The 16,543-nt window shown below is 51.4% G+C and overlaps 1 protein-coding gene across 2 annotated transcripts in view; it reads right to left on the reverse strand.

Annotated features, from left to right (window-relative positions):
- The window catches only part of DAAM2 (dishevelled associated activator of morphogenesis 2), a 683,417-nt gene that overhangs the window by 45,307 nt on the left and 621,567 nt on the right, over positions 1-16,543 (reverse strand). For both annotated transcript variants that reach the window (XM_086925887.1, XM_086925886.1), the window contains one exon: positions 12,599-12,730. In XM_086925887.1, coding sequence (XP_086782013.1) covers positions 12,599-12,730 — 132 coding nt within the window. The remainder of the gene's footprint in view (positions 1-12,598; positions 12,731-16,543) is intronic.

The following is a 16,543-nucleotide window of genomic DNA, read 5'->3' on the forward strand; positions in this document are numbered from 1 at the left end:
CGAAGGAATCAGGGGCATTTCAGTTCATAGATGGAAACACAGTCAAGCTCATCGTAATCACATTTCCTAAATGCAAACCGCGGGCGTGCATCATGAGCGACGTTATGTATCAGTTACAACAAATATCGAAAATAAATTGTTCATTGAAATCAACATTTTATGGAACCCTTCTTAAATGTTCGCCAAGTGAACCCTCCTCCCTTTAAAATCGAGTGCGCAATGGTTCGTATATATATATATGTATATCTTAGTACATCAAGTTTCATTAGTTAAGGAACACCACGAGGCATTCATTAGTTTCCATTGGTACCAGCGCCATTTTGGGCGAGGTCGGTTTAGTCCGGAAGTAGCATCAGGGGCAAAATATCCCCGACAATTGGCGGTTGGACCAGAGTCCCTTTCGGTAGTCCAAAAGAAAACTGTGCTAACAAAGGGGCTGGTGGTGTGGACCGTCAATCAAGAGAGGGAGGGGGTAAAGTCTCTCTTACCGGGTCATGTTGATGTTCAGCCGGAACTTGCTCGAGTTCGTTAGCCCATAATGTTCCTGGGTGGTTCAGACGGAAGCTGATGCAGACACGAGAGCACCGCCATCTTGTTGCTGTGCCGTGGTTATTTAATTTGAGATCAATGCAGCTGTTCCTCACCGGAAGCCTGAAGGGGCCGAGGGCTCTTGGGACTTTGGTAGAATCTTCAAAGTCGAGGGGATGTTTTGTCGGTGGTGGGGGCTTGCGCCCAGGTGGGCAAGCGCCCGAGTTGCAATTTCGGACAAAGTTACTCCCGCGGCCTAGACCCGCCTTTCAAGGGCCCAGACGCCATTTTGAGGCCCTGCAGCAACCTTTGCCGTATCCATCAGGAGCGGAGGAAAACTTCTTGTGATGGCGAAAAACAGAGCATCATGCGGTTGGAGCAGGACATTTTGGTTCGGGGCGCCAGGGTGCAGCAGTGGAGCCTTCATCTGGGGAGGTGAGGGAGGCTCACCGTGCCGTCTTCCTCTCCCGGTGCATCCTACGCCGTCTCTTGGAATCAGGGGCGCACATGATGACCACCCTACACCCCTGATTCCGACTCTTGGGGGACCACTGTACATCCGGTACTCCGTAAATATGCCCGTCGGACATTGTATGTCCTGTCCTACGCAAGTATACCAGCCGGGTCTTGTATGTCCTGTACTGAGAAAATATACGAGTCGGGCATTGTATGTCCTGTGTTGCGGAAATATACCAGCCGGACATTATATTTCCTGTGCAGCGTAGGTATATGGCCGTCGCCCGGCTGGAGGACATCGGCGTCGGGCCAGGGCAGGGAAGCCTCCTACCTGTGGAGGTGGAAGAGGCTCGTCCGCGTCGCCTCTTCCTCCCTGCCCACCCTGCATCTGTTCGATGGAGGAATTCGTGATGGCCGGACCAGGAGATATGAGGGAGGGGGTAATTTTCATCCGCCCCCTCCCTACTCGCGGCCCGGGGGACGCCATCCCTGGAAGGGCAGTATGGGAAGACCATTTCATTGCCTGCTTGGTGGAGTCTCCAGTACCTTCTCGCCAGCGATCTCTTTTTGGCCCATGGTTTGCTGGCAGGCCCCGCCCCACACGTGCTATGTGTTTCGGATGGGCGGGACCATCGAACTGTTACGTTTCGAGGACTTCCGGAGTGAGCATAACATGTTTTGTATTTTTCCTATTAGTCAAGTTTGCTTTTTAGAGAGTTCTACTAGTTATTCTATTTACTGTTGGTTGTGTGTTTTACCGTAATTAAATCCTAAGTTATATAATAGACGCTTGGCTTTCTTGAATCTTTTCTCTAACGGGGGGTTGTTTACACTGACCTGCAGTTGTGTTTGTTTTTCAGAGTGGGGGAGCAACAGAGAGCAATCAGTCCCAGAATTCTAACATGTCGTTAAAATTGGTCTGACGAAATCTGTGCCACCGAGCATAATCGAACGGGGTGGTCCTGTCTGTTCTGTCTGCACTAGTCTGATTGGTTTTTATCTCACGTCTTTTTCCTTTCTGTCGGTCCGTCCTTTCTGTCACCCCTCCATTCTTACCTATGCTTTGCAGAGTCGGGCATTGGGCTTTCCAGTGTCCAAGACATTTACAGAAAGCACATTGGTTTTGTTTTAAATCTGTCCGTCCTGTGCGTAATGTTGGGGGATTACCTTCAGGTCGTTGTGTTCCGGGGTTGGCTTGTCGGCACATCCCCTTACACCGTTCGCTTTTCATGTCTACTCCTCGGGGCTGTGCCATCGCTGGCCCTTCCCTTTGCCTACTAGACGTTTGGAGGTTTGTCCGTCGTGTCCCTTCACCTTTTCTAAATTCGTCGCTTTCCCTTCGTTGTGTGGCTTCTTTGCGCCACATACCGAGACTATCGAGCATAATAGGTGTTGTTTCATTTCTACGAAGGGCTATTTCCACCGTTTCTATTTTGTCAAGATCAAAGGATCCTCTCAGTGGCCACTGTCTTTCTCGATCCTCTTTCGTATATTTATGCCACAGCTCACTGTAGGCTATAGCGATTAATCCATGCTTCATGAACATGTCCTTATTAGGGGTGCCTTCCAGCGGAGCCGGATGGTTCATCTCTAATAATCGGTCCGGGTAAAACAGGCTACTGACCAGTGGGGAGAAGACAGGCATGACGGATCACAATGGGATAATAGTCAGCACTACCTATCTTATCACTGCGCGCAAAGACTAGACAGAATATTTCTATTCTACGTTGTTTGCACGTAGTGAATACCTCATGAACCAATTCTGAGCAATCGATCAACGTTAGGTCAAAAATAAAAAATCAATATGGTCAATGGGGAGAATAAGTAGGCTCGCAAAGGTTCGCGTCACCTACCCTTTCACTATCTGCAAAGAGGGGACCTAATCTTCCCTGTTTTCAGACAGAGAATCTCCAGAAAACAATCTATAACAGTTAATCAATGTTAGGTCAAAAATAAAAAATCAATATGGTCAATGGGGAGAATAAGTAGGCTCGCAAAGGTTCGCGTCACCTACCCTTTCACTATCTGCAAAGAGGGGACCTAATCTTCCCTGTTTGTAGACAGAGAATCTCCAGAAAACGATCTATAACAGTTAATCAATGGGGGGGGGGGGGCAATTGTTCAATGGGGAGGGGGAAAATAGGTCCGGCGGGTGCGTACCTATCCTTCGCTGTTTATAAAGGGAGAGCCTGTTGTTTCTCCGTTTGCAGACAGCGAATCTCCAATAAATTAACAAAGAGTAATACTAGTATTTTCACAACAATTATCAATTACTTCCAATTATCTATCACTATCGCAATTTCGTCGTGTTTACACGACCTTACCCGGACCGCATGGACAGTTTCTCGTCTTCCGAATCCAGCGCCCGATCGTCCTCTTCTCTTCGTACTTCTCGTGGCACTCCTGATGGTTCCCAGTCAGGACCGCAGATCACTCGAGAGAGGTCTGTTCGGAACCAGTGAAGTTCGGATGATCGGCTGTCAGACAAGGGTCTATCGGACAGGGTACCTTCCGATCGTTGCAGTCGTTCACTCTGTCGTCAGGACCTCTCCCACTGGATCCACGAGTCGCTGATGGGCCCCACGTTTGGGACGCCAATTGTTAAAAAGGGTTTCAAAGACAACCGGTAACCAAAGACCCTTTTATGTTGCCCGGCGGTATCGCCTCTATGACCCACCAATATTAATCAATGAAGAAGCAGGCGCTGGAGACTGGAAGGCGGGAAACGAGGATTTTATTCTCTCCGGAGGAGAACACATCAATTCAGACAGCAAGTATCGTCACGAGGTGCTCTAACCACATCTCTGAGGCCGGGCCTCTTATACTAGAGTTTACGACCTTTATTGCACATAACACATTCTCGTAATATTTTAATACTTGAAAGAACATCCTCGGAATCTCCCCTCCAGACCCGTTCCCACATACATTTACAGTTGGATTCCCCACCCCGGTCACAACAGGTGATGGTGGTCGCACAGCAGGGCATTCCGCCGATTCACGGAATGCGTGGGGTTGATCGGATCTCATGGGGTGGGGGCTTTGATCGGTTCGGGGGTCTTTTGATGGGGAGGGGAAGCTTCCTACTGTACGGGGTAATAAACAGTATCCGCAGGGTCAGGTGGCAGCCTGGGAACGAGGAAGACAAACGGGGACACAGGAAAAGGGGGTTTGCATCAAAAGGGTTTGAGGCCATGAAAGGAATGAAGGGAGGTGTCGCGCTGGGAACAGGATGGGGTTCCGTGGTGAAGCTGCGCTGGAGAGGGGTTTATGACCCAAGGCATGAGAGAGCGGGGGGGTTGTCAGCGTGCGGGGGAATGCTTGCGAGGTTAAGAGAGAGAGAGACGCGCTGGCTATTAGTGAGGGGCAGGGAGGCCATGGTGCTCAAAATGGCTGCCGCTTACGCGCACGAATGGGCCTGGAAAGGGGGCAAGATGGCGCCGATAATGTTCACCAAGTTTGTATTTATTTTTCACAGCTCCCGTCTGAAGGCAGACATGAGCGCGCCCAGGCGGGCCCTGCTGGGGGTCACTCCAGGCCCCGGGGGGGCGGCGCGCTCCCGCCTGAAGGCAGACATGAGCGCGCCCAGGCGGGCCCTGCTGGGGGTCACTCCAGGCCCCGGGGGGCGGCGCGCCCCCGCCTGAAGGCAGACATGAGCGCGCCCAGGCGGGCCCTGCTGGGGGTCACTCCAAGCCCCGGGGGGCGGCGCGCTCCCGCCTGAAGGCAGACATGAGCGCGCCCAGGCGGGCCCTGCTGGGGGTCACTCCAGGCCCCGGGGGGCGGCGCGCCCCCGCCTGAAGGCAGACATGAGCGCGCCCAGGCGGGCCCTGCTAGGGGTCACTCCAGGCCCCGGGGGGGGGGGGCGGCGCGCCCCCGCCTGAAGGCAGACATGAGCGCGCCCAGGCGGGCCCTGCTGGGGGTCACTCCAGGCCCCGGGGGGCGGCGCGCTCCCGCCTGAAGGCAGACATGAGCGCGCCCAGGCGGGCCCTGCTGGGGGTCACTCCAGGCCCCGGGGGGCGGCGCGCCCCCGCCTGAAGGCAGACATGAGCGCGCCCAGGCGGGCCCTGCTGGGGGTCACTCCAGGCCCCGGGGGGGCGGCGCGCCCCCGCCTGAAGGCAGACATGAGCGCGCCCAGGCGGGCCCTGCTGGGGGTCACTCCAGGCCCGGGGGGGGCGGCGCGCCCCCGCCTGAAGGCAGACATGAGCGCGCCGAGGCGGGCTCATGTCTGGGGGTCACTCCAGGCCCCGGGGGGCGGCGCGCCCCCGCCTGAAGGCAGACATGAGCGCGCCCAGGCGGGCCCTGCTGGGGGTCACTCCAGGCCCCGGGGGGCGGCGCGCTCCCGCCTGAAGGCAGACATGAGCGCGCCCAGGCGGGCCCTGCTGGGGGTCACTCCAGGCCCCGGGGGGGCGGCGCGCCCCCGCCTGAAGGCAGACATGAGCGCGCCCAGGCGGGCCCTGCTGGGGGTCACTCCAGGCCCCGGGGGGGCGGCGCGCCCCCGCCTGAAGGCAGACATGAGCGCGCCGAGGCGGGCTCATGTCTGGGGGTCACTCCAGGCCCCGGGGGGCGGCGCGCCTCCGCCTGAAGGCAGACATGAGCGCCCAGGCGGGCCCTGCTGGGGGTCACTCCAGGCCCCGGGGGGGCGGCGCGCCCCCGCCTGAAGGCAGACATGAGCGCGCCGAGGCGGGCTCATGTCTGGGGGTCACTCCAGGCCCCGGGGGGCGGCGCGCCCCCGCCTGAAGGCAGACATGAGCGCGCCCAGGCGGGCCCTGCTGGGGGTCACTCCAGGCCCCGGGGGCGGCGCGCTCCCACCTGAAGGCAGACATGAGTGCGCCCAGGCGGGCCCTGCTGGGGGTCACTCCAGGCCCCGGGGGGGGGGGGCGGCGCGCCCCCGCCTGAAGGCAGACATGAGCGCGCCCAGGGGGGCCCTGCTGGGGGTCACTCCAGGCCCCGGGGGGGGGGGGGGGGGCGGCGCGCCCCCGCCTGAAGGCAGACATGAGCGCGCCCAGGGGGGCCCTGCTGGGGTCACTCCAGGCCCCGGGGGGGGTCAGTCCTAAATCTCTCCCCGAGACAGGGCGCTAACAGCTGCTCGTCAAAGTGTCCCTGATTTACTCCTCTACGGGGGGTGGGGGGTGGTTCTGTCAGACTTGGGGGTGCCTCGAGCGGCCCAGACCTGCCCCGAGGAGCTAAGGTCAGCAGGAAACGGGTCTGTAAGCGGGGCCTCGCCCCCATGCCGCACACTTCTCAGCGGCCTTGGAGACATTTCCCAAGAGTTTTGTTCCTTTGTGAGTGCAGACGCTTCCGGGCATGTGCACGCACTTCTAGCAATAAATACAGAATTTTGCATTCATAAACTTTAGCACAAAGGTGAAAGCAAGTAATAACGATCTAAAAATCCAAAGAAAAGTTAAAAAAAAGGTTCAAAAAATGAAACATTCAGTAACAAGGAGAGAGAGGGTGTCCGATGGCACCGCACATACCTAGAGAGGGTGGTGACGGGGAAGGGGGGCGGGGTGAGGGGGCAAAGGTACATTTTTATCAGTAGCCTTTCTCAAATTCTCTGAAAAATTTTACAATTTTGAGAAAGTTGCAAGGTTTTACGCATTTTTAAGCCTGCGCAAAGACCGCAACGTTCTCACATTGAATGTTATAAAAGAGAACCTTCCAGATTGAATTCAAAAATGTTTCATTGTTCATGAAAAAAATATCAAACAATCCCCTTCCAGAGGAAAAGTCTCCAGGGCAGGCACTTCTTACCTCAGGAGAGTGAAAATGACCTCGAGCAGCGGGCACAAAATCTGTGCATTCGCGAAGTCGGAGTTAAACCCCAAACTTCGCAAAATGTCCGAGTGAGAAATACAACTTTGCAGACTCCTTATCTGAAGGTGGCACGCGGCGCTGGCAGCCAACATCTCACACACAGAATAACGCGGGTTCCTTTTCTAAACATCTGGGAAACTCAACGCAGTCGGACAAATATTACTGTTGAATTAAAAAGTAGCCGCTGTCACCCCCTGGACCTCACGAACGTCTCAAGTCTGGAAGGGGCGCCGTTACCCCACTTCTGCCAGAATGCTGGAACATTATAAGAGATAAAGGCATCCCTTACGCCTCAAGGCGTGGTGTGAGTACCTATTGTACGCATTTATCTAACTCTGCTGGTTAATATTCTGCAGATCAGGACGCTCTCGGTTGCTGCTATTTCAGGATATGACAAACTAATAGGTAAGAAAATTGACAAATGCCTCTGATTTTGTAACCATGCTGCAGTCTGCAGAGCATGGAAACCGTGTGCCTTCTCTTTGGGCAGACGCACTAACTTTCATTCCTAACATCTCAAGGCCGATCACTTCTGAAGATGAAGGTCTGGGATGTCCCTCCCGGATGCAGGAGCCATCTGCTGTTTATTTACAGGGTTCAGGTGGTAGCAGGGTCCGCCCGTCTGTCCTTCATCCCTTGAACCTGCCCCATCCCACATGGATTCTTCCCACCGTCTGTCCTTTTCCATTGAACCTGCCCCATCCCACATGGATTATTCCCACCGTCTGTCCTTCCCCCTTGAACCTGCCCCATCCCACATGGATTCTTTCCACCGTCTGTCCTTCCCCCTTGAGCCTGCCCCATCCCACATGGATTCTTCCCACCGTCTGTCCTTTTCCATTGAACCTGCCCCATCCCACATGGATTCTTCCCACCGTCTGTCCTTTTCCATTGAACCTGCCCCATCCCACATGGATTCTTTCCACTGTCTGTCCTTCCCCCTTGAACCTGCCCCATCCCACATGGATTCTTCCCACCGTCTGTCCTTCCCCCTTGAACCTGCCCCATCCCACATGGATTCTTCCCACCGTCTGTCCTTCCCCCTTGAACCTGCCCCATCCCACATGGATTTTTCCCACCGTCTGTCCTTCCCCCTTGAACCTGCCCCATCCCTCATGGATTCTTTCCACCGTCTGTCCTTCCCCCTTGAACCTGCCCCATCCCACATGGATTCTTCCCACCGTCTGTCCTTTTACATTGAACCTGCCCCATCCCACATGGATTCTTCCCACCGTCTGTCCTTTTCCATTGAACCTGCCCCATCCCACATGGATTCTTCCCACCGCCTGTCCTTCCCCCTTGAACCTGCCCCATCCCACATGGATTTTTCCCACCGTCTGTCCTTTTACATTGAACCTGCCCCATCCCACATGGATTCTTCCCACCGTCTGTCCTTTTACATTGAACCTGCCCCATCCCACATGGATTCTTCCCACCGTCTGTCCTTCCCCCTTGAACCTGCCCCATCCCACATGGATTCTTCCCACCGTCTGTCCTTTTCCATTGAACCTGCCCCATCCCACATGGATTCTTTCCACCGTCTGTCCTTTTACATTGAACCTGCCCCATCCCACATGGATTCTTCCCACCGTCTGTCCTTTTACATTGAACCTGCCCCATCCCACATGGATTCTTCCCACCGTCTGTCCTTTTCCATTGAACCTGCCCCATCCCACATGGATTCTTTCCACCGTCTGTCCTTCCCCCTTGAACCTGCCCCATCCCACATGGATTCTTCCCACCGTCTGTCCTTCCCCCTTGAACCTGCCCCATCCCACATGGATTCTTCCCACCGTCTGTCCTTTTCCATTGAACCTGCCCCATCCCACATGGATTCTTCCCACCGTCTGTCCTTTTACATTGAACCTGCCCCATCCCACATGGATTCTTCCCACCGTCTGTCCTTTTACATTGAACCTGCCCCATCCCACATGGATTCTTCCCACCGTCTGTCCTTTTCCATTGAACCTGCCCCATCCCACATGGATTCTTTCCACCGTCTGTCCTTCCCCCTTGAACCTGCCCCATCCCACATGGATTCTTCCCACCGTCTGTCCTTTTACATTGAACCTGCCCCATCCCACATGGATTCTTCCCACCGTCTGTCCTTTTCCATTGAACCTGCCCCATCCCACATGGATTCTTTCCACCGTCTGTCCTTCCCCCTTGAACCTGCCCCATCCCACATGGATTCTTCCCACCGTCTGTCCTTTTACATTGAACCTGCCCCATCCCACATGGATTCTTCCCACCGTCTGTCCTTTTCCATTGAACCTGCCCCATCCCACATGGATTCTTCCCACCGTCTGTCCTTTTACATTGAACCTGCCCCATCCCACATGGATTCTTCCCACCGTCTGTCCTTTTCCATTGAACCTGCCCCATCCCACATGGATTCTTCCCACCGTCTGTCCTTTTCCATTGAACCTGCCCCATCCCACATGGATTCTTCCCACCGTCTGTCCTTTTACATTGAACCTGCCCCATCCCACATGGATTCTTCCCACCGTCTGTCCTTTTCCATTGAACCTGCCCCATCCCACATGGATTCTTTCCACCGTCTGTCCTTCCCCCTTGAACCTGCCCCATCCCACATGGATTCTTCCCACCGTCTGTCCTTTTACATTGAACCTGCCCCATCCCACATGGATTCTTCCCACCGTCTGTCCTTTTCCATTGAACCTGCCCCATCCCACATGGATTCTTCCCACCGTCTGTCCTTTTCCATTGAACCTGCCCCATCCCACATGGATTCTTCCCACCGTCTGTCCTTTTACATTGAACCTGCCCCATCCCACATGGATTCTTCCCACCGTCTGTCCTTTTCCATTGAACCTGCCCCATCCCACATGGATTCTTCCCACCGTCTGTCCTTTTACATTGAACCTGCCCCATCCCACATGGATTCTTCCCACCGTCTGTCCTTTTACATTGAACCTGCCCCATCCCACATGGATTCTTCCCACCGTCTGTCCTTTTACATTGAACCTGCCCCATCCCACATGGATTCTTCCCACCGTCTGTCCTTTTCCATTGAACCTGCCCCATCCCACATGGATTCTTCCCACCGTCTGTCCTTTTCCATTGAACCTGCCCCATCCCACATGGATTCTTCCCACCGTCTGTCCTTTTACATTGAACCTGCCCCATCCCACATGGATTCTTCCCACCGTCTGTCCTTTTCCATTGAACCTGCCCCATCCCACATGGATTATTTCCACCGTCTGTCCTTCCCCCTTGAACCTGCCCCATCCCACATGGATTCTTCCAACCGTCTGTCCTTTTACATTGAACCTGCCCCATCCCACATGGATTCTTCCCACCGTCTGTCCTTTTCCATTGAACCTGCCCCATCCCACATGGATTCTTCCCACCGTCTGTCCTTTTACATTGAACCTGCCCCATCCCACATGGATTCTTCCCACCGTCTGTCCTTTTACATTGAACCTGCCCCATCCCACATGGATTCTTTCCACCGTCTGTCCTTCCCCCTTGAACCTGCCCCATCCCACATGGATTCTTCCCACCGTCTGTCCTTTTACATTGAACCTGCCCCATCCCACATGGATTCTTCCCACCGTCTGTCCTTTTCCATTGAACCTGCCCCATCCCACATGGATTCTTTCCACCGTCTGTCCTTCCCCCTTGAACCTGCCCCATCCCACATGGCTTCTTCCCACCGTCTGTCCTTTTACATTGAACCTGCCCCATCCCACATGGATTCTTCCCACCGTCTGTCCTTTTCCATTGAACCTGCCCCATCCCACATGGATTCTTTCCACCGTCTGTCCTTCCCCCTTGAACCTGCCCCATCCCACATGGATTCTTCCCACCGTCTGTCCTTTTACATTGAACCTGCCCCATCCCACATGGATTCTTTCCACCGTCTGTCCTTCCCCCTTGAACCTGCCCCATCCCACATGGATTCTTCCCACCGTCTGTCCTTTTACATTGAACCTGCCCCATCCCACATGGATTCTTCCCACTGTCTGTCCTTTTCCATTGAACCTGCCCCATCCCACATGGATTCTTTCCACCGTCTGTCCTTCCCCCTTGAACCTGCCCCATCCCACATGGATTCTTCCCACCGTCTGTCCTTTCTTCTTGAACCTGCCCCATCCCACATGGATTCTTCCCATGGCCTACACTCATCGCCAGACTCAACGCAGAGCCAGCCCAGCCAGAAAGGAAGCCGCAGTCCCTCGGTGGGCATCCATCTTCTTGAAATGTCCACTTTTAGGAGGACGTGGCACAGACGATGAGCGACAGGTGAGCCTTGAGGGTTCAGGCTGCTTCCTTCCAGGTTACAACGAGAGTCCGCGCCAAGGGGTACCTGGATGAAGCTCTTAGCTCCAGATCAGAAGCAACATGTCATTCACCAAGCCCCAGGTGGGGGGACGAGAAGTGGCCCCACAGAGGCTTGGAAAGGAAGGCAAGATAGAGGACCGACTGACTGAAGAAACATTTGAATGTTTAAGTATAACTAGAACCCCCGGTGTTATTGCATCTACTTTTTGGACATTTTCTTGTATACTTATCCACTAATATTACACGTTTGAGTGACTGCAATGCCATTAAACCAGTGGGTTACTGGTTTGAACACACTTATTTCACGGATTTATCAAGTTATTTTGCAGATATTACATCGCTTCAGTGAAATTTAGATTTTATCCAATCGAATGCCTAGGTTCAAGAAGATACCCATCGCTCGGGTCAAGCAGTCTGCTAGCAGGCAGGGCAGCAGGGAAGGCACTCTAGAGGTTCAGTACCTTTGTTTCATCAGCCCCCCTTCCTGTAAGCTAAGCGAACGAAATGTCTCACTTCCTCAGAATCAGGAGGTTTTTAACAAACCAAATATGTGTTATCGAAAACCCTTCCTTCTCAACTACTCGATTAAATATGTTTCTCTTCTCTTTACTAAAGGCAACCAAACTTTCTAGGCTAGCGTTTCGTTTTAGTTTCACTTTTGGAAAAAAAACATCTTTAAGCTAATTTCACCAAATGAAGCACATAACCGAAGCATCTGTAACACGGTTCTATGCTGGCATCTCGAGGCTATGGTGACTTTTGACTCAGACCTGTGGTGTTTACGTTTCATGACTGGTTATCTACATATATTTTGTGCTCGGTGAAAAAAATGTAGTGACAACGAGTGTATTTATGTATTTGTTTACCCTGAATCAACATTCACACTTGGGCAGACGCAGAGTTTGCGCATGGGTGTAACAAGAACAGGACCATCTATGCACATTGTAACAACCCCCCCCCCCTTAAAGCCATTGAAGCCTCAGTAGAAAACCACACCCCTTGTGTAACTCTGCATGCTGCTACGCCACAGGTACAGCCTGGAGGGAAGATAGAGACAACATACTAAACAATGTATGGAAGGGGAACACATTCTGGAATTTGTCAGTGAAAAATGGTAAATCTGAAGGAATATTTGTTCTTCACCGGGCAGGCGCTGAGGTAAGAAAATGGAAAATGACAGAGGTATGTCAAAGTGTACCCATGGGAAGTGAGTGGGCAGGCCATTAGCGCCTTGAGACCCCTACGGGTGAGTAGTCGCGCTTAACAAATACTTGATTGATTGATTGTCCATGACAAACCGGACACTCTACCTGGTCAACAGATCCTACCGGCTCACTCAGACTCACCGAGAGTCCTTTGCTTACGTTCATTGCCAGAGTGACGCCTCGCTCGCCCAATCACGTGCATTCACTTGTTAACACACATCACACAAACTCTTCTTCAGAGGTTTATTCTTTGGAATCACCAAAAAAACACAAACAACTTGTTGTACCTTATCTTTGGCTTCATTCAGCAGGTCTTCCAGCTCTGAGAAACTGAAGCTTGCGACCGTGATGAAGTCACTCATGACGGGGACAAAGCGGTCGCCACTTTCTCGCCCTCGCCGTTTCTGATAGTCCAGCTCCTGTAAGAAAACCCAAAACTGTGATATAGGTTTGGAAACGAGTAATGAGACGCTGTACAACACCTTTCCATCATCATCATCAATTCTACCGGAGAAACCATTGGGGAAGCCACTTTTAACCAAACAAAAATACATTCTTGGGGATAGACAGAAAGAGCTAAAGAGAAGGTAGAGGAGCTCGAAAGAGTAGGAGAGGCACAGGAGAAGGAAAGAGAGTATAAAGGGACGATGTAACTAGCACGCCGGCTCCACCTCCGATACTTTTCTGCTCAGAGATCCAGTGTAAGTGAAGTGTAGTGTCAAAGACAGAGGGCCCGATTCACAGAACCAACTTAAGACTAAATCCTAAAATTACTCCTTTTGGTATTCACAGAAGTTAGGATTTTGTCTTAAGACAAACTTAAGACAAAATCCTAACTTCTGTGAATACCAAAAGAAGTAAGTTTAGGATTTTGTCTTAAGTTAGTTCTGTGAATCGGCCCCATTGTGAGCTGTGCATAGTAACGGGAGTAAAAAGACACGGCAGCATCTGTGATCTTTGCCGCTTCCGGGGACAAGGGTGGATTCACGGGAATCTACAGCACTCCTTTTCTGCTCGTAGCACCTGTGGCTGCAGATACACACGCTCTGCATAGACTATCAAGCAGTCCCTCTCCAAAGCAGAGGCTAGCGAGCAGATGATGCAAAGTTTGAAAAAGTGTTCTCAAGACAGCTTGGCCAACTACAGCCCGTTGACATGCGTGAACGTCTGCACAGTAATGCTTGGCGACGGTATGTGGCGGAGACCAACTAGCAACCTTATCGGGATGTTATCGGGATGTTATCTAGACAGTCTAGGGTTGCACCCTTTTTTTGCATGTAGAGTGGACTCTGGGGGCACAGGGAGTGTGTGTTAGGGCTTGGCATAGCAATACTATATGCACTAAACTACCCACCTTGGAATGGCAGCTTTAGAGGTGGCATGGCCCCTGTGGGGTTTGTCTACAGCTACAAAAAGTTGATTAGACGAGATCCGTGGACAGAACTTTTCTCTAAGAAAGGCGGCGCCCCTGGAACATAATATGGTTATTTGTGAATCTGGAACGTCTTGTACTCGAGGAGAAAGACCTAACTGGAACCTCGTCAAGCTCCCGCCTCCTCCAGTTTTTGCAAATGTAACAAAAAATGTCCTGTAAGTTAGTTGGGACATTACTATCTGATATAAACGAACACGCATAGCATCTCAGCGTCTTCTAAGCCCACTGTTAAAAAACAAAACTTCTTGAAGAGACATCACATTCACTGTCTAGGTGAGAGCTACAAAAAGTTCACAAATACCACTGAGTAGCAAATTTCACAAGTATACCTGCATCTTACCATTTTTGTGGCCAAATTAGCACCTGTCTAGTTATCTAATGACCACAAGGCCCAATGGTGTAACATTAACCCCCGCAGCTCATGCAGTGCGGAGGCCCCCGAGCTCCAGGGGCCCTCTCCCGCACTGTGCACGGATGGTGGGCACCTTGGCCTGAGAGATCCTGAGTGGGTGCGGACCGTGGGGGGCCCCCTTCAAGCACTTTGACGGGGGGCCCTTAAGTTTCTGACAGGGCGGGTACTTAAGTTGTGTAGTGTACCTGAAGACCACAGCGCTGGCGTATAATACCAGTGTGGATTATTTGATGACCGCGTACCAGGCAGGGTTCAGAAAAAGAACCAGCACCATAGATCAGGTGTTTAGGCTGTTAACCATTGCCTGGAAATACACCAAACTAAGATCCGGCAATCTGTACGTGGCCTTTATTGACTTAAAGGCCGCTTTTGATTCAATTCCAAGAGATCTGCTGTGGGTAAGTTTGCTAATAGAAGGGGTCCCAAAAAATATACTGGTGCAGCTCATAAAATTACACAAAGATAACTTTGTGAAAGTGCGCTGGGGCTTGGGTGGGGAATTAACAGAGGAGATACCAGTGAGGAGAGGGTCCGCCAGGGCTGCGCCCTGACGCCTACCCTGTTTCTCCTCTACGTTAACGAGATGGTGGACCTCTTACTGGAAACAAACCATGATTCTCCAAAGCTAGGTGGCGCTCATGTATGTGCTTTGACATTTGCGGATGACACCATCCTGCTTTCACAGACCCCAAGAGGTTTGCAAAATCTCCTGAATAAGCTGCAAACAAAAAGGATTGAAAATAAATCCATCAAAAACAAAATATATGTCCATATAAAAGCTTTAAGAAGAACATAATGCTGAATGGTGCAGTAATAGAGAGGGTCCACACTTTTGTTTATCTAGGGGTGACCCTAGATTCTAAGCTCTCATGGTGCCCGCATATCAGAAAATCTGGGACGATCTTAATGCAAAATTCAGTGCCCATCCTGAAAAAAACTCCATGCTACCTATACTAAGTCCATTACCCCAGCATTGGAGGTATACAAATCCAGGGCCCAAACTGCCGCTCTTTATGGTTCCGAGTAGTGGGTCGGGGAGCAAACATCCACCTTAACTGCGGGAGAAAAGAGGGTTTTAAGAGCGATGGTCCCCTCCCCCAAAATACACCGGTGATCCCCTACATGTACGACTTGGGGTAAAAACGCATCGAGTATATCCAGCGCCCCAAAGCACTATGCGTTGTAAAGGCATGCGTTGTAAAAACCGCGTTGTAAAGGCATGCGTGGTAAAAGTATGCGTTGTAACATCATACATCCAAATCGAACCTCAACTTGCGAAAATATTTCATTTGAAATTCAGGTACGGGACCCTCCGTGTTAAGTCCTTTACAACCAAATGGGAAAAGTCCCTTAACGGAGTGGAAGACAGTGAGTGCAAAATGTGCCAACTGGCCTCGCAGGAAAATATAGCACATGTTCTGTTATTTTGCCCCATTTATATGAGAGCCAGACGGAAATGGATTGTACCGTTGGGTAGGATACTGGGTTTGAGGAGATATAATGATATGCTACGCATTTTAAAAACAGATAACACCCAGCTGATTGTTTTTGGAGTTTTTAGATTTTTATTGGCTGATAACTATATAAGAATGAAGAAGGGTTTGAAATTCTGATTAGGATCCTACAATAGTGGACTAAAGCTCGTTGTGTGTTGTAGGACCATGTTGTCGATTTCTTTTTATTGTATATAGTATTTAATATTTTATAATGAATTCTGCCTTCAGCAACTTTTTTATATTAATTGATCTTGTAACAAATATTAAAGGGGCATAAGCATCCCCGGGGAATACCATTATGATGCATATGCACTTTATAACGCTAACTGCCTATTGCACTGAGAATTTAATGGTCATGTTTTTTTTCACTGTTGTTTTGATCGTACTTTATTCTGGAACCGTGTATTTGCACAAATGTATTGATTTTTAAAATTTGCAACCTACTTTTCCAAGGATTATTGCACTGGACTGAAAGGATGTAATTACAGTACAGTACTGTTTTTTCTTTTACGATTCTATGAATCGAATAAAGATGTTTGGATGATGATGATGATTGCAGTGCCGGCGTTTAACACCAGTGCCGGCGTTTAACACCAGCATTGTTTATTTGATGACTGCCGCGCCAACATTTAATGCCAGTGTAGTTTATATGATGACCGCAGTGGCAGAATTTCCGTTGTACACTGGCAAGTTCAAGTTCAGGAATTTGTATAGCGCACTACTCACACAGAGGGTCTCAAGGCGCTTGGGGGAGGGTGTGTGCATTACTTATCGAATAGCCAGGTTTTTAGCTGCTTTCTGAAGGAGAGGTGGTTCTGTGTATCATCGCTTAGAAATAGCAATGCAGTGGAGTTCAATGAGAACCCGCGTGCCGCCATTTTGGACGGTT

This window comes from Lissotriton vulgaris, chromosome 6 (genome assembly GCF_964263255.1).
Source record: "Lissotriton vulgaris chromosome 6, aLisVul1.2, whole genome shotgun sequence".
Taxonomy (NCBI): domain Eukaryota; kingdom Metazoa; phylum Chordata; class Amphibia; order Caudata; family Salamandridae; genus Lissotriton; species Lissotriton vulgaris.